Genomic DNA, 24,002 nt, shown 5'->3' on the forward strand with positions numbered 1-24,002 from the left:
TGTTGGAACACATGGTAATTCTCTGTTCATTTTTTTGAGAAATTACCATACCATTTTCCACAAGGGCTGCATCATTTTATATTCCCACCAGCAATGCATAAGATTCCAATTCCTGGATGTGAAGGCGATCTGGCTGCGACATTTGTCACCCCATTGATCACCAGGGTTGATTCGGCTGATCTGGCTGGCTAGGCGGGTGTCCCCTTCCTCCCTCACCACTCCATGTGCATCCCTCCCGAAGCTGCACACTCGGACGAAGAGGACGACCTTCCCCGCTAGAGGAGGACCGGTCTTCGGTCAAGGGTATACGAGTAGCTGCGCTCCCCTGCTAGAACCTCCAAACAAGCTCTCAAGATTCCAATTCCTGCACATCACTGTCATCATTTATTCATTTTATTTTTTTTAAGATTTATTTTATTTATTTGAAAGAATTACAGAAAGAGATAGAGACAGAGAAAGAGAGAGGTCTTCCATCTGCTGGTTCACTCCCCAGATGGCCACAACAGCCGGAGCTGAGCTGATCCGAAGCCAGGAGCCAGGAGCTTCCTCCAGGTCTCCCATATGAGTGCAGGGGCCCAAGGACTTGGGCCATCTTCTTCTGCTTTCCCAGGCTATAGTAGACAGCTGGATCGGAAGTGGAGCAGCCGGGAACCGGCACTTATATGGGATGCTGGCGCTTCAGGCCAGGGATTTAACCTGCTGTGCCACAGCGCCGGCCCCCTACTTATTCATTTTAAAACAACACCAGCACAGACATTCAGCCTGGTAGCTAAGGTGTCCACATTTCACATCAGATTACCGGAGTCTGACACTGGGCTCTGGCTCCTGACTGCAGCTTCCTGTGAATGCAGACCCTGGGAGGCAGTGGCGAAGGCTCAAGTAGCTCAGTTCCTGACACCCATGTGGGAGACTGGAATTGTGTTCCTGGTTTCTGGCTTTGGCCTCTTGTGCTTTCTCTTTCTCTCTGCCTCTCAAATACACTTTTTAAAAGTTAAAATAGACAATTTTAATGAGTCTGTTTGAGATTTTTGCCTTTTTACTGGGAGACTTCTTTTTCTCCTAAAGACGTATTTCTTTTATTATAATTTTTTATTTGCAAGGCACAGTTACAGGCGGGGGGGGGGGGGAGAGAATTTTCCATCCATTGGTTTACTCCTCAAATGGTCTCCATAGCAAGGGCTGGGGCAGACCAAAGCCACGAGCTTCTTACAGGTCTCCCACATGGATTCAGGGGCCCTAGCACTTGGGTTATCCTCTGCTGCTTTCCCAAGCACATTAGCAGGGAGCTGGATGGGAAGTGGAGCAGCCAGGACACAAACAGGCACCCATATTGGAAGCAGGCACCACAGGTGCAGTTTTACCTGCCACACCACAGCACCAGCCCCAGGGAACTTCTTAAGATGAGGAAGTCCCAGGTCCTTTTGTGGCAGGGTGGATGATTCAGCTGGAAAAAACCTGGGTATGGAGGTGGCTCCTCACCACCCTTGAGCCTTCCTCCATCTCCCAAAAGCTGTGCAGAGACTCAACCACCCAGCTGCCAGCCACTGTGCTTCTCCCGCAGGTCCCTTGGCTACTCTTGAGCCTGCTGAGCTTTGTAAGGATGCCCAGGAAAGCCCAGGAGACAGCAGGTGAGAGGAAGAAGACTGGAGACAGGCAGGCGCTTCTGCAGGGCAGAGTGGGCAAGGGCAGAAAGGGCATGATGCCCTGACCCTGCACGGGCAATGGACATCAGCAGCAACATCCCAGCCCCTCTCCCAGTGATGCTCAGGGAAGCCCTGGGAGCGAGGACCAACAGCAGGGAGGGATGGTCACAAATGAAGACCCAGAGATAAAGCGACTTCCAGCAAGACCCAGGGAAAGGTTAGCCCCAGCGGCATGAGGAAAGTCTAAGACCATGGTGCTTCCTACAGGCAGAAGCACAGAAGTGTGGGGAGACCAACGATGGATTCTGGGAGCCTAAGACCAAAGTCAACCCAAAGAGGAGAACTGACTTACCCAGAGTCACACAGTGAGTGGGAGGGCTGAGGATGCCAGGGCTATGGCCACTGTTGGTGTGGCTTCCTCCCGGTTGACATCCCAGGCTCCCTGTCTGGTGACCTGATACCCTTTCTGTCCATATTATACCACGGTATCCTCACATCCTGTCTACCTCTCGGCGGCGGCCCTGGCACCCATCCTCCTGATGTGCAAATGGCCTGGGAGTGCCATGTTCCTTGGGTTTCTGGTGCATTGACCCTGGGGCCTCAGGATCACCCCTGTTCTGCAGACTCCTAGGCCTCACAGCCCGGGTCCAGGGCCTGAAGCCCAGATGAAGGCAGCAGCCACATTTCCTGTCGGGGACTCTGCCAAAGCAGGAAATGAGCCTGGTCTGGCACGACCAGCTCAGCCAACAGATCTCATTTCCTTTCTGCCGGGGTAAGAAGTTCCAGCTCTAGGGAAAAACTAGGAATGCTTGAACTCCCACCTCCTGCAAGAACTAAGAGGCAGGGAGCTGAGCCGGCTGGAAACCTGGGCAGAGGAATGTGGTCATCCTGCACCTCCCACTCAGAGCAGCCAACTCTGCAGGCCTGGGGGGTTCCCATCCTCACACCTCCACAGGCACCCAGCCCTGGGAACCACCCCCCCTGTTGATTTGGCCCCCAGAAAGAGGTGGGACGTGGGGGATCAGGGTCCACCAAATCCACTCTCCCAACTCCTAAGCACTGCCTGGTTCCATCGTGGATCTGGGTCCTGTGTGAACTAGCAAAGGAAAGATGGCATTTCTGGAGAAACTGGCTCTGGAGGGGACCGCTGAGGCTGGGATCAAGGACTGTGAAGACCCACCAGCAGCAGAACACAGAGGGGAGGGAGCAGCGTTAGGCTGCAAGGAAGCCGTGGGTGAGATCAGCCAGGGGCTGCCCAGGGCTGCGACCCACCACAGGCCAACTGTCAGCCAGCCACCAACTGCTGCGTTGTGGGCTGCAGTCTGGGAGACACACAGCTGGGGCACGCTGCCGCTGGCGAGGGCCTCTTCCACCCCTAGTGGTTTCCTTATTGCTAGGGGTTTTTACCAGGGGCTTCCTTATTGCCAGGGCCCCAGGCGACCTCCAGAGAAATGGCCAAGCCTGTGAGCCTGTCCTTGGCCCCCTCCTGCCCCGTCCTTGGAGCACAGCAGTGGGAGGTCGGCGTCAGGGACCTGGGTAACCGCTAAGACCCCTTTTAAGGGCATCTGATTAAATTTTCTGGGACAAGGGCCGGCGCCGCGGCTCACTAGGCTAATCCTCCGCCTAGTGGCGCCGGCACACCGGGTTCTAGTCCCGGTCGGGGCGCCGGATTCTGTCCCGGTTGCCCCTCTTCCAGGCCAGCCCTTTGCTGTGGCCCGGGAGTGCAGTGGAGGATGGCCCAGGTGCTTGGGCCCTGCACCCCATGGGAGACCAGGATAAGTACCTGGCTCCTGCCATCGGATCAGCGCGGTGCGCCGGCCGCAGCGTGCCGGCCGCGGCGGCCATTGGAGGGTGAACCAACGGCAAAGGAAGACCTTTTTCTCTGTCTCTCTCTCTCACTGTCCACTCTACCTGTCAACAAAAACAAAAAAATTTCTGGGACAAGAAGCTTTAGTTGATTTTATTTTTGTTTGAAAGGCAGAGTGACAGAGAAAGAGATCTCTTCCATCCCCTTGTTTAACTTGCCAAACACTGGCAACAGTCAGAACCAGTCCAGGCTGAAGCCAGGAGCCTAGAACTCCCTCCAGATCTCCCATGTGGGTGGTGGGGATCCGAGTACTTGGGCCATCACCTGCTGCCTCCCATGGTGCACATCAGCAGGAAGTTGGCTCATTAGGCAGGCGCCCCAATATGGGACGCTGGCACCCAAAGCAGCAGCTTCACCTGCTGTGCCCCAAGGCCTGCCCCAGAGAACACTTATTTTAGATAATACCATTTAAGTTACATTATGAGCAACTTGTGCAAAGAATTTTTAAAAAATATTTATCTATGTATTTGGGAGGCTGAGGGGGGGGGAGGGAGAGGAGGAGAGAGAAGGAGAGGGGAGGGGAGGAGGAGAGAGGAGAAAAGGAGAGGAGAGGAGAAAGAAATCCTATCCACTGGTTTACTCCCTAAAATGCCCTTACTGGGCCAACGCTGGAAGCCAGACATTCAAGCCTTCCATACGGGTTGCAGGAACCCAATCATCTGAGCCATCACCACTGTCTCCCCAGAGTGTGCATTAGCAGGAAGCTGGGGTCAGGAGTGGAGGTGGGTACTGAACCTAGGTACCCCAACATGAGATGAGCAGACATCCTAACCAGTGTATGACCAGCTAGGCCAAACGTCCATCCTGGCTCGGAGACTTGCATCTGAACTGTGCTGGCCCCAACTGTTGAAAGCAGTAGAACGTGGCTTGAGAAGTATTGGTAGAAATTCTACCTTGAAATGGCACCGGCTACTGGACAGAGAGAACCTGGGAGGGATCAGCCACTGTCACCTCTCGTAAGCCCCTGCTCTTCTGTAGGAAGGGAATAATACCATGTGGAAAACAAGGCTTCGACTCCAGGGATGCCCGCCCTGTCCCTGGGTGGTGCACAGCCAGGCAAGACACCACATCATCCCAGGTGCCCCAACACCCCACCCCTGGAGGGAGGCGATCTCTGCTTCCCACAGATCTCCCGGCAGGCAGCTCCTGCTCCGGGAGAGCCTTAACCCACTGCGTGAGAAAAACACGAACCACCTACAGTTACAAAGATAGGGTCATTTATTCATGTTATATTACTGGATTTTAAAGGCAAAAATACAATTCTGTTTTGAACACCAAGGTCAGACACTCCCCTTCCTCCCCTTCCCCACCCCACCCCACCCTGGGCTTACAATGGTAAATACACACATTGCATCTGTGGGAAATCAAATGACACAGCACAACAGGTCTCTAGGACACAGATACCGTCCTCTGGGCCACCCCCTGCCCACTCCAAAGTCGGTGGAGACCCAGGCCCAGAGAGCATGGCATATTCTTCACCTTCCTGTGCCACCTCTGCCCTCGGCGCTTGCCCAAAGGCCACCTTGCACCGGGATGGGGAGAAAGAGAGAAAGGCACAGCAGGGACAGCGTGGTGGTGAAGGTCACGCTTCCTGACCCCGCGACCCTGCAATCCCCTGTGAGCAAACATGGCCCGCAGCGCCTCTGGCCAAGGCCAACGTGCCCAGCAGAGACCCAGGACAGCACTGGAAGGCTGGCACACAGGGCAGCAGGAGCAGCAGAACTCTCCTTGGTTCTGAAAACGAACCACATACTGGACATGATTGAAAATCAACAGGCACAAAGGAAAAGGTAGAGATTTACAGGTCAAGGCAGTCATCAGGAAGTTCCCGCTCGGGGCATCTGACCCTTTCTTTTAAGGCACTTTGGCAAAGTCAGGGTCTGGGGACAGAGAGAGAGAGGCCTTCACTCTTTGCATTTCCCAAAGCTCGCTCTCATTCCTAGTTTTACTACCACGGTGATGAAGGAACGAGAAACTGACAGAAGAAATACTCTTTGCATAGCCCAGCTGCGGCTGCAGTGGAAAATAATTTTCAACCAATACCAAGGCTTTTGGAAACAGAACCAAAAGTTCGCATCTGAGATGCTCAAAGGAATAAAGGCACAGGTTAAGACTGGGGCTGGGCACCAGCTCAGCCTCCACACTGAGGGCAGTGGGGCCCAGGGCGGTGGCTGGGGGTCCAGGCTGCCACCCTGGAGGCAGGCGGCTGTACCCGGGCACCTTGGCCTGGGTGCTCAGTGGTAGGAAGTGCCTCTGATGTCCTATCCATCTCACAGCAGAAGTGGCCTTCCGTGAAGCACCTGTGGGTTAGCTCACAGCGAGGTGGGAGCACCTGCGAAAAACCCAGGGGGGACAGGAGGTGGGAGGCCCCCTTACAGTTCTCAGGACGGGGTGGGGAGGTGGGTTCAGCTAAACTTTTTTCCAGATCGTAATTCAAAGGCACATTCGTGCTGGAGGATGAATAGTCTGTTTGATCCTGAGTGCCATGGGTGAGAGGCAAAGGAACGTGAAGGGAGGAGGAGGAAGGAGAGAGGCAGGGCCCGAGAGAAAGGGGAGGCAGGAGGAGGACTGGGAATGCGGGGGGGGGGGGGCAAGGGTGGGAGTGGAGGCGCCCCAGGGAGGCCCCCGCCGGAGCCAGAGCGGAGGTGGAGGCGCCAGGCGCTGAGGGTTGGGAAACACCCTGGTAGCTGTTAGTTACAGCCCACAGCCAGGGCCCTGAGGGGTCAATCGGAAGCGGCTGAGGTTCCCGCCACCCTGCCCACCTGGGGAGGGCGGGGGAAGTGGGCAGCTGTGCCAGGGAAAGCAGAGGCTCCTGTCTCCCAGGTCTCTCTGCCCCAGGTCTGGCACAAGAGTGCTGACCGGGAGGCTTTGCGCTCGTCAAGGGCCCCGAAGGTGACTTTGCTCCGCACAAAAAAACCTGGCCTGCAGCTGCATCAGAGGCCCATTTGTGGCCATGACAACATAATTATTTTTTTAATCCCCTAAAAAAAAAAGTTCAATCCCGTCCCCACATTTAAAACACCACAATAAAAATACATAGGAAATTCAAGTTTACATAGCATGCTCAGAAAAATAAATTGTCATGACTTAACGCTAAAGAGCCTAGGCAGATTTGGATCAACACTTAATCACACTAGATCACAAGCAGAACTCGATTTGTTCTTTCTTTAAAATACTACAAACTGCTACTTAAAAAAAAAGTCTTTACATTCAGAAATCCATCGGGAGATAGGCCACTGAGAACAGCCATGGCTTTTGCTCTGATGGCTAAAGTCGCCTTGGAATTCACACTCGAGCAGGATCAAATGTCCAAGGCTTAGAATTCTGCTGAGAAGAGACTCCACACACAGGGACTGTAATGGCTGCCCACCACTGAAGGACGGTGGTGGGGAGGGGACAAATGAAAATGTTACAGATTTTGTGTTTTTCCATTAAAAATGTGACAACCACAACCACACACACACAAGGACAACCAAAAAATAGCACATCGATGCAGTTTCAGCAGCAGTCAGCCATTCTTGATGAAGTAGGAAGCACACCACCAGTAATTCTCAGCCATTTCCAAACAACCGAGCAGTCCTCCGGCTGGGAGTGAGCTCCACGGTCCCCGCATTTGGGGCCGCACAAGGTTCTGCCTCTCTACGGTGACACCATGAGTCGGTCAAACTCCCTCACCCCTCCAAAACAAAACAGAAAGGCCGACAGCTTCTACACTGACAAACACCTGATAGAGCGAAGAAGTCACATGCCCAGCCACACTGGGGGAACATTTCCCACTGGTCCTGGTCATCTGGAGAGGCTTCTAGATGCTGAGCGCAGGGCACCTGTTGCTCAGACGGCTACAAACCAAGAGGGGCCAGCCCAACAGAGAATGGCAGAGACCCAGCAGTGGTCTCCGGCCATCTTCAGGTCTCTCATTAGTGTGCCACGACGCTAGCTTGGTGTCCCGATGTCCACTGTGATTTTGGTGTACAACGGGTTTCTCTGTATGTCCAGCACCTGGTAGGTGAGTGAGTTCAAGCCGTCGGAGCGCATCGTCTCCTTAGTGTGTGCGATGCGGTCAAACCTGCAGGAAGAGCACAAGGGCGAGGGGGCGGCGTCAACACACAAGCCCCGCCCCTGTCCGGCCCCGCCTCTGCCGCACTCGCAGAGCTTCCCTCCCGCCGCCTGCCCAGCGCTAAGGCGGAAAGAACTTGTAAAAGGACATAGACTGCACCTCTGAGGGTTGGGTTCATTCTTCTTGTCTCTTGAGTGGCGGATCATGCGACACCTCCCAACTACAGCATTTGGGCGAGATATGGACATGCCTCTGAAAACTAACCTGCAAAGAGTGAAGGGACAAGTCAGGAGCACAGAGAGGCCAGCGCTGGAGCCCGGGGCCCCGCCCTGCTCCGCTCGCTGTTCTCCGACACACGGCCCTCCCACCCCGGCTCCACGTCCTTTCACGACTGCGTCTGCAGCTCGTGGTGTCCACACTGGAGGTTGTCTGCCCCCCCTCCCACCATAGGACATGGGCTTTCTGTGGCCAGGGGGAAGATGAGGCTGGGGGCACAGAGGAAGAAGTAAGTAACTGCCGGGGTAAGAATGAACTGGAGCTCCTAGCTCCAGCCTGGCTCAGTCCTGAATGTTGTGGCCATTTGGGGAGTGAACCAACGATGGAAGACCTCCCTCTCTGTGTCTCTCCCTGTTTCTGTAACTCTGCCTTTCAAAAAAAAAAAAAAAAAATGCAGATGACACAGCGAGCATGGGGACCTCAGAGATCAATAGAGGCTTCCAGCAACAGCCATGCCCCCCCCCTTTAAGATTTATTTTATTTATTTGAAAGGCGGAGTTACAGAGAGAGAGGTCAGTCTTTCAACTGTTGGTTCACTGCCCAGATGGCCTCAACGGCTAGAGATGGGCCAATCTGAAGCCAGGAGCTTCTTCCAGGTCTTCCACATGGGTGCAGGGGCCCAAGGACTTGAGCCATCTTCTACTGCTTTCCCAGGCTATTAGAGAACTGGATGGGAAGTGGAGCAGCCAGGACTTGAACCAGCGCTCATATGGGATGCTGGCACAGCAGGCCTGGGCTTTAACCCACTATACTACAGCGCTGGCCCCTCTGTGCCCTTCTGAGACCTGAAAGGGTCTGGACAGGCAGGGGCAGGAGCTGAGGCAGAAAAGGAGGGCAAAGGCTAAAGCGTCTGGAGCAGCCTGCCTGCCTGCCATGTTTCCCCAGCGGCTTTGGCCACGCCCAGATCTCTCTGGCAGGGAGTTCTAGACCAGAGGGCAGAGAACAGAACAAGAGGCAGCCAGCACAAGGCAGGGGGGTCTCTGATGGTCCAAGGAAAAGGAGTGAGGACCAAAATGCAAGCCTGGACAGCAGGAACTCCCACGAGAGGGAGGACTGGCTGATCCTGGACGAGGCAGGGGCTGGGGCTCCTGTGAGCACTGATCCCGGAGCCCTGCTCAGGGGCAGGAGGGGCATGGGAGGAGCTACAGACTTTATCTCTTGAGAAAGGCGCCTCACCCATCCTTCTCAGCTGCTGCGTTCCAGTCCTCACTGCCCCCTCCCTCCCTGGAACTGTTCTGGCCACTCAGCTCCATGGGATCATCTGGGCCCTGCACACTATGACACTGGTCCAGGCTGCTTGCCCGGGACATGGCTCCGTGGACGCAGGTTTGTTTCTGTCTTACCCTTATATCCGGGCTCCAGTCGCCCTCCCTCACTGGACTTGCGTGGCACAATGCCCTGTATGCCCCAGAGGATAATGAACCCACGTGCTTTAAAACTCGAGTTCTCCTTAAAGCCTGTGTTAAGACTTGGGTCTGTGTCAAGTTTTCATACAAAGGTAAACCTCAAATGACTTGAGTGTCATTCTGACAGATACCGTCTAGTTAATTGAACAAATTAATTTCAATTCAGGAAATGTACATCAGGGAGTATTCTGGATTCAAACTCAGGAGTTCAGGATGGCTTCCAGAGGGAGAAGGGATTCCTGCCTCTGGCTGGTGGGCTTGAAGCAAGCCTCTGTACCAGGGAGGCCTGAGCAGCAGGTGGTTTCCAACACCACTGGGGGGTGGGGGTAGGGTGGTTTACCACCTACGGCGACAGCCTACACCATAAAGGGTGTCCAGCTTAGAAACAGCTCTGGGCCGCAAATGAGGTGGGACATTGTCAGGACCAGGTGGCCCTCAGCATTCATTATACTACTTCACCTTCTTCTATGTATATTACAAATACTGCAGGGGCCGGCGCTGTGGCGCAGCGGGATAACGCCCTGGCCTGAAGCGCTGGCATCCCATATGGGCGCAGGTTCAAGTCCTGGCTGCTCCACTTCTGATCCAGCTCTCTGCTATGGCCTGGGAAAGCAGTAGAAGATGGCCCAAGTTCTTGGGCCCCTGCATCCACATGGGAGATCTGGAAGAAACTCCTGGCTCCTGGCTTTGGATCGGCACAGCTCCAGCCATTGTGGCCAACTAGGGAGTGAACCATTTGATGGAAGACCTCCCTCCCTCCCTCCCTCCCTCTGTGTGTGTGTGTGTGTGTGTGTAACTCTTTCAAATAATAAATAAATCTTTAAAAAAAATTCTGCAAAATAACAGCACAGCACAGGGGTTGGTGTTTGGGTGCAGTGGGTTAAGCTGCTGCCTATGATGTTGGATCCTATATCACAGCATCAGTTCAAGTCCTAACTACTCTTGTTTCCAGAATCACTCCCTGCTAACTTACCTGGGAAAGCAGCAGAGAAGAAGGTCCAAGTGCTTGGGCCCCTGCCACCCAAGTGGGAGACTCAGATGGAGTTCTGGGCTCCTCGCTTCAGCCTGCCCCAACCCTGGCCATTACAGCCATTTGGGGAGTGAACCAGAGATCTCTAACTCTGCCTTTCAAGTAAATCATTCAATCTTAAACAACAAAAACTATATAGCACAACAACTTTGTGACGAAAGTGAGGCTTCTGCCCAGGAAAATTTGACACCGGAAAGGAAGCACACAGAGAGGTCATGCTGACAAAGACATATGCTTGTTCCTTCACTACAAAGTGGCATGCGGCAAGTCAGAGGAAACACAGCCCCCCATTTGGCTCCCAGGTTACATCTTCCCAGGCTGACCCAAAACCCCAGGTGCTCATTTTCCTAAAGCACGCTCCTCTCCCTGGTACCTACAGGAATTCAGTACCTGTAAGCTGGGGCTGGATGGGGGCTGTCCCCTGCTCGGGGGTAACCCATGCAGGATGACCAAGCGCTGGTTTAAACGCTGGAAGTGAAGGTTGGCAGGGGAGGCCAGATGGAAGCTGTGACCCTTACCTGTTAAAAATGTCATCATCTTCTCCTCCCCAGCCCCAGTAATTATTAGGAAATCCGTTGATGGCGAGAAACTGGTCTTTACTCAGAGCCGAGACACCTCCGAAATACTGCACATAAGGTAGGCTAGGGAAAAACACAAACAGAAGACCCGTGGTCAGCAGGTTCTGACTTCCCAAAGGAAGCCTGCTGAGGACACACGCTTTCCAAGTGATGCTTCACTCTCTGGAACTTTTTCATGGCGTTCTCAGGTGTTTTCTTTTAAACCAAGGCTCAGATGTCTCAGAGAAGACACCGATAGCAGAAAGTAGAGTCTTCCTCTTTCCAAGAACACAGTGTTGCTTCTTCGTTTATCAGGAAAACCAGCTGGTGACAAAGTGGGTGTAAGCCCGGGTCACCCACAGAGGCCTACAAGTCTGCTTCCCACGTGCTGTGCCCCTACAAACAAAGTCCTTACCCAGAGGTCCTGGAATCCCAGGCGGTCTTACGGTCCCCCCATGCCAATCCTGCGCTGCCCCTGGCCCCACATACCAATCTACCTCTCACCTTCCAAGGGCGCGCTGGCTTGAACCCTGCCCCAACAGTCGAGGCAGCGCTTCTGAAAATCTGCCACAAAAAAAACATTTCTTTGAGATTTCTACTTTATCTTGATTTAGCAAAATGCGTTATGGTCAGTCAGTTCTTACATATTTCTAAGTGGAGGGCATCTGGGCCCTCCTTCCTCTAAAGCTTTTTGTGTTTCAGTGGTTATGAGCGGCAGACTTCCGAGGGACACAGAGGAAGAACCAGGACATAGGGCAGGCGGTTGACACAGTGGTCCAGCTGCCTGGGACACTCGTGCATCCCAGATCTGATGCCTGGGATCGAGTCCCACCTCTGCTTCCAGTCCAGCTTCCTGCTGGTGCATCCTGCAGGGCAGCACACAATGGCTCAGGTGCTTGGGCCCTTGCCAACCATGTAGGAGACCTAGAGAGTGCCTGGCTCTTGCCTGTGGCCTGGTCCAGCCCTGGCTATTGCAGGTATTAGGGGAGTGAACCAGTGGGCAGAAGATCAACCAATCAATCTCTCTCCCCGCCACTCCTGGGCAAAAATAAATAAATGAAACATTAAACAAAATGTGCCACAAAGGCCATGCAAAGGTCTTCCTGTGGGTCCTCTCAAGGCTACAGTTCTGTGCCAACCTCGAGTGCAGCTCCAAACCATACCTGGGCTTATTCTGGACCTCACGGAGACCAAAACCCACTACACAAATTAAGAAAAACTCTTAACTTCAGGGGGAAGTTATCTAAACCATACGAAAATGAAGATCTAATTATTCTTTTAGAACATACTCTAGAATTCTGACTGCAAGTATCCACAAGCAAAGATCCCTTGGGGCCTGCTTCAATGGGTCAAAGGTAATCCATTTGCAATCAGGCGTCACTGCTCGGGTGCCAAGTCATCCGCCTGCTGGCAGATCTCACACTGCTTTCCACACCCGACATGTGAGGCTTTCAGCGAGAGGTAGCCAGACCAACAAAGCTTTTTGATAATCAGTGTTTTCAAGCAAACAGATTCTTAGCCGCTTCAAAGGAAAGTACCTGCCCCATCCCCCAGACCTGACTGGCTCTCTCCCTTTAAGGTAGAAAGTCTAGGGTCTGAACACCTTTGATATGGAGGAAACTCATCAAATGGTTCTCCATTCGTCTCTCTGAGCGACTAGAGGAACAAAAAGCTGTGTTTAAACAACAGGAGAGGCCAGCGCCGTGGCTCACTTGGTTAATCCTCCACCTCCAGCGCCGGCATCCCAGATGGGTGCTGGGTTCTAGTCCCGGTTGCTCCCCTTTCAGTCCAGCTCTCTGCTGTGGCCCTGGAAGGCGGTGGAGGATGGCCCAAGTGCTTGGGACCTGCACCTGCATGGGGACCAGGAGGAAGCACCTGGCTTCTGGCTTCAGATCAGTGCAGTGCCGGCAGTAGCAGCCATTGTGGGGGTGAATCAGTGGAAGGAAGACCTTTCTCTCTGTCTCTCTCTCCCACTGTCTAACTCTGTCAAAAAAAAAAAAAAAAAAAAAAGCCAACTGAGGTATGGGACTGGGCCTAAACCAGGGTGCCTAGCACTCAGAGTCCCTGCCTGCCGCCCCGGGTTTACCTGAAGCAAGGAAGGGAAACGTTATGCTGTTTGACTGACAGGCAATTTAAATTGATTTTACGTTAATACAAACATGGATATATGATGGAACAAAAATGCAAATTTATCTACTTGCTTATTTTTTAGCATAAAAACAAGGGACTTCCAGACCATTTTTCCACCCAAGACCATACGCTCTGGATTATTCCCTGACCCCTGGGGACAGCTGCCAGCTGCCTTTCGCTACGAGCATTTTGGTGTCGAAAGCTCGGCTGGAACTGATGTTCCTTCTTTTTTTTTTTTTTTTTTTTTTTTGACAGGCAGAGTGGACAGTGAGAGAGAGAGACAGAGAGAAAGGTCTTCCTTTGCCGTTGGTTCACCCTCCAATGGCCGCCGCGGCTGGCGCGCTGCGGCCGGCGCACCGCGCTGATCCGATGGCAGGAGCCAGGAGCCAGGTGCTTTTCCTGGTCTCCCATGGGGTGCAGGGCCCAAGCACCTGGGCCATCCTCCACTGCACTCCCTGGCCACAGCAGAGGGCTGGCCTGGAAGAGGGGCAACCGGGACAGAATCCGGCGCCCCGACCGGGACTAGAACCCGGTGTGCCGGCGCCGCTAGGCGGAGGATTAGCCTAGTGAGCCGCGGCGCCGGCCCGATGTTCCTTCTTAAAAGTCCCAAGGGACATGTGCTGTGGTATCGGAGCTTGAGCATTCCAACTGGCTTCCCAGACCAAGTGGGGCGGTGGAGGGAAGACAGCAAAGAAATATAGCATCTGTTTGGAGCTGAAACACGAGAGCCCTCCCCAATGTTCAAACTGTTCTTGGGCATCTCCAGATTCCTCCTCTCTTCTCAAACAGTAACTGCTTCTGACTTCAAAGGCACCCATTTCTCACAGGAGCCCTGTTCCCTGGAGCCTCACGACCACAACAAACCAGAGAGATAGAGAAACACATAGGGCACCGACTTTGGCTGCATATCTCTTACCTAAACCCAAACTTATCCATCGCAACAGAAATGTGCCGCGGCTGGGAGAAGCACCGGTAGGCGTTATGGTCGTCCATGGGAATGAGGTCCACGTCACTGAACACGAAGCAGTTGTAGTCATAGTCCTTCAAGGCCTCCTGAAAGCCAATGTTGAGGAGCTTGGCGCGATTGAACATGGAGTCTCCTGCCTGGCACAGAAACAAAGGGAAAAGCCACATCATGACACGTGAAGGCCCCGGGCAGAACACTCATGGGACCAACGACTTGCCCTCTGCACGTGGTCACCAGTCTGTCTTACGTGATGCATCAATACCCAGCTGGCGGTCCCACCACCAGGAGTTCATCCCGCAGAAGGCGTCGCACGTGCACAAGTCACTATGAACAACACGGCTCGCCAAAGCCAAAGTTGACAAGGACAGGGACAGAAGCGTCGCTGGGGAGCTGGTTAAAGAAGTAACGGCCCAGCCACACAATGGACCACAGCTGTTAAAAAGTACACAAGGAAGTCCTAGCAGAAAGGTGTTCAGGCATTTAAACACATGCGTCATGTTGTTATATAGACCTAGACACTATAAATAGACTTGCCCGTGACAGCTGGGTGCCCGTGGGACACTCCCTTCTGCCCTCTGTATCTGGCTGACTCTGGCTCAGTGCCCACATGGCACTAAACTAGGCACCAGGGAAATGCAGTGAACCCAATTCAGTCTCTGCTTTCACGGTGCTCACCACGCATGTGTGATACATGCCTGGACCAAAACAGGGTGTACGGGAGAGGCAGAACCCTAGGCCTGCAGGTGCAACAGCACTTCACATTTTATTTAATTATCTCATTGATTTTTCAGCCTCCCCCATTAGAATGTGAACTCAATGAAGATTGGGCTTTTGTTTTTATCCACTCCGTGCCTTGAGCACCGCTTGTCATAGGGTAAGAGCTCAACCGAATGGCTGCTGAATGACTAGATGAATGAATGAATGAGTGAATGAATGAATGGACTAACGGATGGACGGGTTTCAACATACAACAGCACATGGCCATCCCTTCTGGTAAGCTCCAGCCAGGGTTCTGACACGCTGTCTGCTTTCACCAGCTCCTCAGTCTCAACTCAGTAAGGACGCGCCCAGCACAGGGGCCCCGCCCCTCATGCTCAGTTCTCTCCTTCTGCCTCGAGTCCTCCCGACACCAGCACAAGGATGCTAAGGGCCAACACAGACCATGCAGCCTCTGCTTGGTGCTCTTCCCATATTCTCTCAGGACCTAGGACGTCAGAGCCCTCAGGACCGGGGGAAAGCCTCCAAGGGGTGCACCATCTCCAAAGCGGAGTGCGCAGAGTCTCTCCCCACATGCTGAAGACAACCTGGACACGGGCACCGCACCGTATGCCTGTCTTGAGTCCAGAGTGCACGCACACCGCAGCTGCCAGGCCGCGGGGCAGTGAAGCACTTACAGAAATACAAGCACCAAGCACCGGGCAGCCAGGACATGCCCCACAAACAGCACATCAATCAGGCAGATGTCCCACAGGACAGCTCTCTAACCACGCGTGGTGGACGGAGGTGGCCGTGCCCAGGGGTGCATCCCGGGCGCTGGCCGCCCCACAGGTGAACTCTGTTCAGCTCATTCTGTGGAAGCTGGAGAGGGCAACGAGGTCAAAGGTTAGAAACTTCACGTGAAAACCATGGAGTTGTTGGAATAACTGGTTGTTAGCACAACCACATACGCTAACGTTCATCGGGGGCATCAGTCGCCTGGCCCAGGATACCTGGTTTCACATCATCATCTTGACAACCTGGGAACCCTCCTCGCATCGACACAGACCGACATTTTCAAACACAGATCTCTACTGAACACTTTCAGTAGGCGTCCCAGGAGAGCTTGACATCAGCATAAGGAACCCCAGAGCGTGGCCTCCCAGCTCACGACAACGCTCCTTTCCTTGAACGCTCCCTCCTAACTGGGGCAAGGGGCTCCCGCTGGCCACAATGATTTGCTCTAAGCAGATGAACGGCTGAGATTGAGCTAAACAATTTTCCCTTCCCGGGAACTGGAAATCTGGAACCATGAACGGCCGCTTCTGAGGCTGATGCTCGTGAACAATGGCGAAGTCCAAGAAGCAAACCTGCTTCCACCCCTATTTCGGGATGCAGACTTGGAAGCGCCCCCCCCCCCCCCCCCCCGGTGCCGCAACAGCCCCTGCAACGCAGTACAGCACCCTGGTGTCTGGCCTTAGATCCGAGGAGTGCACACTTGCCCCCTGCTCCTCCCAGCCCGGCCTCACGCGGTGCTCCAGGGAGAGGGAGCCACGTGGTCCACTGTGGTGAGAGTTGTTACCCAGCAGGCCTCTGGGGACACCAGACAGGCAAAATGGAAGACAGGGAAAGTGTTATCTTCTTCCTCCCTTGGGATTAGAGAGACATGATGCATTTCCTAGGCTTCTTTTGGTGGAATGCAGCAAGCTCTGGGTGCTCCGGGTACTCGGTTTTCATGGGAAGACAGGCCCTGGCAACTCCCCGCCCCCCGCCCCACCCCCTCTGCATGAACAGGTGCTCACCCTCCCCAGCGGGAGGGAAGACTCCCAGCCCTCACCCTGCTCTCCTCACAGCGCCGCCACAGCATCTGCTACTCCAGCTGCTCAGGCCAGGCCTGTGGCACACCGACTGCCAGGCTCTTGGTGTACCAGCGATGTGGCATTTGGCACATCACACCTCCAGGCCTCACTTTGCTCATCTGGTGTCACGGGGATGATGACAGGTGCTTTGTAGGAAGTGAGAGGATGCATGCAGAGACATCAGTGAGCGGCTGGGCGGCCCAGGTCAGAGGCCACCGCTATTCCGGGAGTTGGCTTCCTCACCCTTTTTGGACAGTCAGAGCCTTCCCGGTGCCTCCCAGGGAGCCACACTGGGGACCTGCTCTTCTCAAGGTCTGCGTGTGACCTTTCCAATCAGCTTCCAAATTCCTCCCCTAAATCCTGCTTCTCTGATGGAGGCGGGCGTTTCTTAAAAGGATTAAGGCTCCAGCAAGTTAGCCTGTGGTTCACAGGATCAGAGCCTCCCGCAGCAGCAGGGAGCCAGCAGGGTCTTCAGAGAGGCCCACCGGGAGCAGGGTCCCCTTGGAAGATCCCGCTTTTCGGGTGTGAGCTTCATGTTGGTAGACAAGAGTGAACGTTATCCCTGCCTTCTAGCGCAACTGGCTGCTCTCAGAGGGAGAAGACGGGAGGAAAAGAGGTAACGGCAAAAGATAGCTAAAATTGCCAAGTGCCTGGGCCGAGCCCATCGCAGGAAGGGGACCAGAGAGAACAGGGAGGATCAGACCGTGCGGACCCGCGGCGGCGGTGGGGCAGCTCTCCAGGAGGAAAAGGCACTGCAGGCTCAGCGTGTGTGCAAAGGCTGCGAGCAGAGGACGCTGGGGGAAGGGCCAGGACTCTGAGTGGACAGCAGGCAAGGGCAGCATCCCCTCTGCCCTCCGAAGGTTCGCAGGAAAAAACTGGTGACAATGAAACGCAAGCGAGGCATGCGGGACTCACTACCGTGCAAAAGGCAGGGCGGCACCGGAGTGCTGCGCGCTGGCCCACGGTTCTCCAGAGGCTTATGCACCTGTGTCTGCAGGGGAGGTGGAGAACTGGGCGTGGACAATTCTGAGGGGAACTCGATGGGCTTGGCGAACACACAGTGGCTCCTGATGAATGAGGGTCTGTAAATGCTTCTCTTTGGGACTGAAACAGAGGACGGTGGTGTGTGACGAGTCTGTCCAGCTGTCCAGACAGACGTGGGTTAGCCAGGAAGAGCTCAGGGAAGGCACCACAGAGCCCTGCTCGCTTCCGTGGGGGTCCAGATGGTGAGCAGATGGGAGGAGATCCAAGGAACACCTCTTTAAGCATCTGCTGCTCCTGGGGCTTCTTTGGCTTATGATAGCCAGCATACCTGGGTGCCCTGTTCTGGGCAGACAGTCCCTATACGCCCTCAGAAGCCTCGATGAGGTCTGAATTGAGAGGTGGGCCAAGTCACGTCACAAGGGGGAGGCGGGGGGTGACGCTAGCTAAGATACTTAATCTTTTATTCAGGCCACAGGGAGCCTTAAACTTTGCATGTCAAGGACGGATTTGTGCCCCAGCCCGAGTGAAGGCAGGGAGGCCAGCTAGGAAGCTATCGTGCCGCCTGTGTGAGGGACACGGGCTTAGTTAGGTGCAGACAAGGTGTCTCTCTGGGGTTTCAAGGCAGAGGCTCCGCTTCCTCTTTCAACAGCTCACCTGCTCCCTGGGTCTGTGCACTGCACTCACAAACCCTTGCCTGGGGGACATGGGGGTCAGACAAGTACAAGTCTGGTCCAATCGCGAAGGAAGTCCTCACTGGGGTTAAGGCAGGCATGAGCGGGGGCAACAGGGGACAGATGGCTACCTGCACGAAGGCTCGGCCCTCCAGGGCCCACCCCCCAGCTTTCTCTGGAAGTGCGTCCCCTGTGTATTCAGCAGCATACTTTCAGACCTCAGCGGCTTGGGGACTGGCCACACCTGGCCACCTGGCCTCTCCCCAACCAGAAGACAAAGCAGCAACGAGGTCCGGACACATCAGCTATGACTCAGAATAAATGCGGATTTCTATGTCGGGTGATGGGAGGGGCGGTGCTGTGCGTGCACACACACACACACATGCGCGCGTGCACACACACACACACACACACGTCTGGCCCATCACCAAGCCACGCCCCACCTCTAAGCCTATCGTTAGCCCTAGACAACACCCGCAACAGCACAGACCCAGAGACAGGCCTGCAGCTGTGGCAACATTGGCTGAAACGCCCACCGCGTGCCTTTCTGTGCTGGCTCAGACACCAAGGGAAAGGAAATGGGCCAGGTGGGTGACAGGAAGGCGATGACAGACTGAGGGCAGAGGAAGCTCAGGCCTCAGTGTGCACCTGGGAACAGCAGATACCCAGAGAGTGCCTGGAGGAGTCTGGGATTACACAAATGCTGGATTTGTGCAGGGCTACTATCTACTCACCTATGAGTTCACAGCGATTGGGTTTTGGTTTTTAACCATGATAACATGGTGGCCTTGGGCTTAGACAAGGCCCTGGACAAAGCCCTTCACCCAGTGAGTCAAAAGAATGGGCCTTTCAGTGTCTAGGAGCAGGCTGTGGGGGTGGTGCTCAGTCAGCCAAAGTCACGGCTCGCAGGAGCAACACGTCCTTGACCCCATTAAACGGGTCAGAGGTCGTGGAGAAAGGTCAGAGGCTGTGGAGTTACCGTCAGTGAGCAGAGCTCACAAAACAGCCCTCAGTGAGCACAGAGCTCCCAGAACGGCCCAGCAGGGGCTCTGGGTGAAGGGGCCCAGAGCAGTGTTCAGCCCCAGTGCCATGGCAGCCAGAGCACCATGGCCGCCCCCTCCCTGGCCCAGGGCACTGACAAGGCTTTTGGCAGAATACATTAAGAGGGCGGCACCAAGCTCTCCCAGGATACCTATGACACAAATCACAGGGCCCTGCATCATGGCATAGCCAGTTTGTGTCCTGGCTGCACCACTTCTGATCCAGCTCCCTGCTCATGGTCTGGGAAAAGCAGCAGCAGAAGGTCCAAGTGTTTAGGTCCCTGCCACCCACATGGGAGACCCAGAGGAAGCTCCTGGCTCTGGCCTGGCCCAGCGCTGGTCATTGCAGCCATCTAGGGAGTGAACCAGAGGATGGAAGATCTCTCTGTCTCTCTCTCTCCTCTTTCAAAATAATCTTAAAAAAAAAAAAAATACAAACCAGAGGAAAATAATGTCTTCTTTTTCAGAGAGCAACTGAGTCATTTGTATTAAGAATGATAAAAATGTGTAAGCCATCTCTGAACCCATAATCCTGCATCTGAACATTTAACCTGGGGAAACATTGAAGCAGCCGACACAGAGTAGGCTTCAGACTCGAAGATGTTCATGATATTATTTACACTAGTGAAAAAGTAGAAACTCTCTAAACACGTAATAGAGGAAGGGCTAAGTTAATAACGGTACAACTCAATGAACAGTTACTACTATGAAGGCATGGAAAGTCATGAACATGAAGACTATGAAACAACATGGAAGATGTTGATGAAATGAAATTTAAGAAAAATGCAGGATAGAAAAGTTTGTACATATACAGTAGAGCTCGAATGGGCTTTCGTTTAAAGCAGGCAAAGTCTCCGGGACATGTGCCAAGGGGCTGGCTCCCAGCACAACCTTGGCGTTTCCCAGCAAGCCCACAGAGGCCCCGACCGTGCTGGGAGACCCTGCGGCCTGAGCACGGGACACTCATGCTTATCAACACAGCTTCCCCGAGTGGCCCGAGGTCTGATTTGGGGGTGTGTGGACATTACCGGGGTGGCAGAGGCGGCGGCAGCGGCGACAGCAGTGGCGGCAGCGGCTAGGGCGGCGTTCCTCTCTCCCTCTTTCCTTAGAGGAGGCGGAGAGTACAGAAGAGAAGGTAGGTGGAGAGTAAGAAGCAGACCAGACAGGGACTCCTCCTCCAGCTCGCTTTGCTACAAACAGGATTAACAAGGAAAGGCAAAAGGCCCCCACTAGAAGGGAAGGAAAAAAAAAAAGAGAGAAGAAACAAAGAAAGAAGGGTGGATGGAAGGGAGAGGAAGTGAGAGCAAACGCCCAGGTTGCCAAGGACGGGGCCGCTTCCGGCCCCTCGTTCCCAGGCTAGGAACCTGTGTCACCACGGCCAGGGTGAGAGGAGCAAACAGTGCTTCCGGGAGCACCGTCCAGGGAGGCAACACACCGGCCACATGCGCCCTGGACGGTGATGGAACCAGGAGCTTCCACACTTACTTCCAGGAGGACAGCCAGGGACACACACAGGCAGCAGGAGACATGGCAAAGGAGCAGCACTCAAACGCTGGTGCCCTCGGGCCCTCCCCCGCCTTCCCACGCCCACCCCGCCTCCTGGCAGGCTCCGGAAGGCTCAGGTGCCCAAGGGATGGTGCCCTGCCTGTCCAGAGCCCTATTCCCGCACACATCCATGTGGGTGTCGACCGCTCAGGGAGGAAACGGAGGGCTGCGATGGGGGTGGGGGGTGGGGGGTGGCGAGCAGAGATACCGCACAGAAACCAAAGCAGTGGTGGCCACGAGCTAATGGATGGACCCGCAAGTCTGCTTCACCCCAACTGATCTTGACCTCATGGAGGAAGCGGTGGCCTGGAGCAGTGACAGGGAGCAGCTCTGAGGCATGAGGACTGTTTCCAGACAAACCCACAGGCAGCCCGGGGGGGGGACCATCTTAGCACCCTAAACAAAACAGGGCACAGATGAAAAGAGGCAAACACTGCAGACAGGCAAGACCCCTGGGCAGCGAGCTGGGTCCTCCCCCAGCCTCCCCGCAGCCTTTCAGTCCGGGCTCTTCCCATAGTGCAACTGGGCAAGGCTTCCAGTGGGTTCTGAGGCCGCCGCTGCCAACCTGCCAACCTCAACCCCTCCTCTCGGGACCCAGAAAGACTCACCCTGTTGACAAGAGGGCCTGGGGCGCTCTGGGGGGGGGGGGGCCCTGGCCAGGTGGGGGTGTTCTTTAGGCCTGGTTGGCCCCTGTCCAGAGCCGGGTGCTGCTGTCTGCCTGTCACCCACTTACCTTTGCAGCCTGCCCTCAACAGGAGCAATGAGCAGACCCCATTTGCCTCACTGGGGGTTGGGGAGGTCAAAATCCAAAGACATAATCAAAGGTGCTTGGGTCCAAAAGACCACTCAGGGTCCATGACCACTCACACAACCACAGGGCGAAGGCAGGTTCTCTGTACTTTCTGGCCAAGGGAGGTGCCTGGGAAGACTGTTGTCATAGCCAGCAATGAGAAGGAAGCTTTGGGGGAATGGCTGCACCTGCAAGAGATGCTGACCTGGCCAAAGGGTGGGAACAAGGGGTCCTCAGAGTGGGTGTGAGCAAGTGGGCAGGGGTCACTGGGAGAAGCTCCGGGTGCCAGCCCTGACTGCCGGGTATGGGACTATGCAGAGCTGCATGGGGAGGGAGCCGAAGGGAGTTGGGGCTCTGGGGCGGGGCTGCCAGATAATCACTGCCTGCTAGCAGGCACCAAGTGGCCTGGGTGGGGGGAGGGTTCAGCCCTATTCCAGGGGCTTCACAGAGCTAATGCAGTGAGTGAGAGTGCACTGGGCTTAAGGGGCCAGAGGGAGAGGGAGAGAGAGAGAAAGAGAGAGCGAGCGAGAGTGCGCAGCAGGGCAGAGGGAGGACATAGCATAGGCAAGGGCACAGGCGGGGAGAGCAGAGGTGTCGGGTGGGGTGGGGAGTCCAGCGTGGCTATGGCATGAAGGGTGTGAAGAGGGAAGAGGGGACAGTGGCTGGAGGAAGGCCACGGCCAGACAGCACACAGTCTGGCACATCCAGTTCAGGGCTTCCAACCATCTAGATTCCTGCCTGTGGGACACATGGAAGGCTTTACAAGAATGGAAGGAGGTGGCCAGAACCAGAAAGGCTCAGAGGCACCCAAAGATTCCCATGTGGAGTCAGAGAGCCAAGCCCTGGGCCTGGCTCTGGAGCCGAGGGCCTCAGCTGGGCCTGCATTCCTCAGCTGCCACGTCCATTTTTTGATGGGTAATCCCACAAGAGCACCTTGTTGCTTCACCCAGGGCTGGCACTGCCCGGTGGCACCTTGCCTTCCCTTCGCCTTGCCTGGCTCCACAGTGCAGGGAGGTGCAGCGAGTGTCCACCCACTGCTGGCTGCGGCATCTCCACGAAGGGCACCTCCACACCATGGCAGGCATCCTTTCCAAGAGCAGGGTGTGCCGGAACCCTCAGGGCGTTCTCACACACTTGACCCTGAGGCATAACACCTGCTACTCCAGCTCAAGTGGCAAAACTGCTCCCAGCCACTACTCTCACCTATTTTGAGACTCCAGTTGTTAAGGGGACTGGAGGGGCCTAAGCCGAAGGGGGGTGGCTTCTAGCCTGCTGGGGATGGAGGAGGAGCTAGAGAAACCAGGGAAAGAGAGTTCACTCCTGGGTGCGACCTGGTTCCCAGGTCCCCTGAGATTCTGTCCCCACTCACAGCACTAAGTTACCCTCAACAAATGGGCGGAAGCATCCCCACGCTGCAGGCAGGGGCAAGGACAGCATAAATAATTTGTCATCACAGCAGTGAGCCAGGACAGGCTGTCCTGGCGGGAGGAGCCACAGGGTGCAGAGGAATAATAGCTCACACTCCCCTCCGAGGCACACACTAACTCCTTCCCCTCCCGCAAGGTGAAACTGAGGCCTGAGCTTCTGCAGCCTGCCCAGGGCGCGGACTGGGAAGCAGCAGAGCCAGGACTGAGCCTCCAGCCTGGAGGTCGCCCCAGGGGCTGAGGAACACTTGGAGGGAGCACCTGAAAGGCCAGGAGGAGAGTCCCCGTGACGCAGCGGGGGGACCCTGATCTCGAGGCAGGCGCTGGGGAGCGAGCAGCAGCCCGGCGTGTGACTTCCCACGAACACTGCTGTAGCTGTCGGAGCCTAGGCTTCCTCACCTGGGATGTGGAGCAGAAGTTTCCAGGCTGTCTGGCCTCAGGGGTCTGGGGAAACCCTAGCCAAGATGGAAAGAAGAGCTAAGGAGATAGAGACGGGGACAGGCCATGGTCCACTCCCCTTGGAACATCGCCAGGGAGGCCGGCAGACACACAGCTTTCAAGGGGGCAGAAGTGGCTCCACCTGGAAGCACCTATTTTCGGGCCCTGGGCTGGATGTTCCAAAGGCTGTTCGGACCTTAAACACTGTCTCTGCTAACCTCACACAGAGTCAGACCACCAGCAGGAAGAAGCTGAGAGGCTCTGATGAAGCTGAATAGCCAATACACTTTATTTGCTCAACAAATAGTGCACCACAGCCAAAGCCAAGTGCTACAAAATCCCTTTCTTCCTTTCCTATGGAATATAACCATAAAACAGCGAACACAGAAAGCTCCTGATTTATAAACAAGGCGTGCTCCACACAGGGCATCGCCTTCTCTCCCATGCTCAGGCTTCCTACTGCTGCCGTCTGATGGACCAGAGAATATTCTTTACCGGAAAGGGAGGGCACCCTCCAAGTTTCTTCTTGACTTGGCTATCTGGACTCCAATCATATTTTCTCAAAAAGATCATCAGGGTGTAGTTGGACCAAGGGACACAGGATTAGCTGGGGGAGAGGAGG

The 24,002-nt window shown here is 55.0% G+C and overlaps 1 protein-coding gene across 6 annotated transcripts in view; it reads right to left on the reverse strand.

Moving 5' to 3' along the window:
• Nucleotides 1–4,710: 4,710 nt before the first annotated feature.
• B4GALT1 (beta-1,4-galactosyltransferase 1) overlaps nucleotides 4,711–24,002 on the reverse strand; it is a 54,092-nt gene continuing 34,800 nt past the window's right edge. For 5 of the 6 annotated variants that reach the window (XM_002708032.6, XM_008248551.5, XM_089299673.1 and 2 more), the window contains exons 3-6: nucleotides 13,883–14,070; nucleotides 10,798–10,920; nucleotides 7,727–7,831; nucleotides 4,711–7,576 (exon numbers count right to left, since the gene is read on the reverse strand). In XM_002708032.6, the coding sequence (XP_002708078.1) occupies nucleotides 7,444–7,576; nucleotides 7,727–7,831; nucleotides 10,798–10,920; nucleotides 13,883–14,070 (549 nt within the window). In that variant the 3' untranslated portion in view covers nucleotides 4,711–7,443. Of the gene's footprint in view, nucleotides 7,577–7,726; nucleotides 7,832–10,797; nucleotides 10,921–13,882; nucleotides 14,071–20,225; nucleotides 20,413–24,002 lie in introns of those variants that run through there. The other variant, XM_089299677.1, reaches the window with a different exon arrangement.

The sequence above is a fragment of the Oryctolagus cuniculus genome, chromosome 1 (genome assembly GCF_051225735.1).
Source record: "Oryctolagus cuniculus isolate XC-2025 breed Fujian yellow rabbit chromosome 1, ASM5122573v1, whole genome shotgun sequence".
Lineage (NCBI taxonomy): Eukaryota > Metazoa > Chordata > Mammalia > Lagomorpha > Leporidae > Oryctolagus > Oryctolagus cuniculus.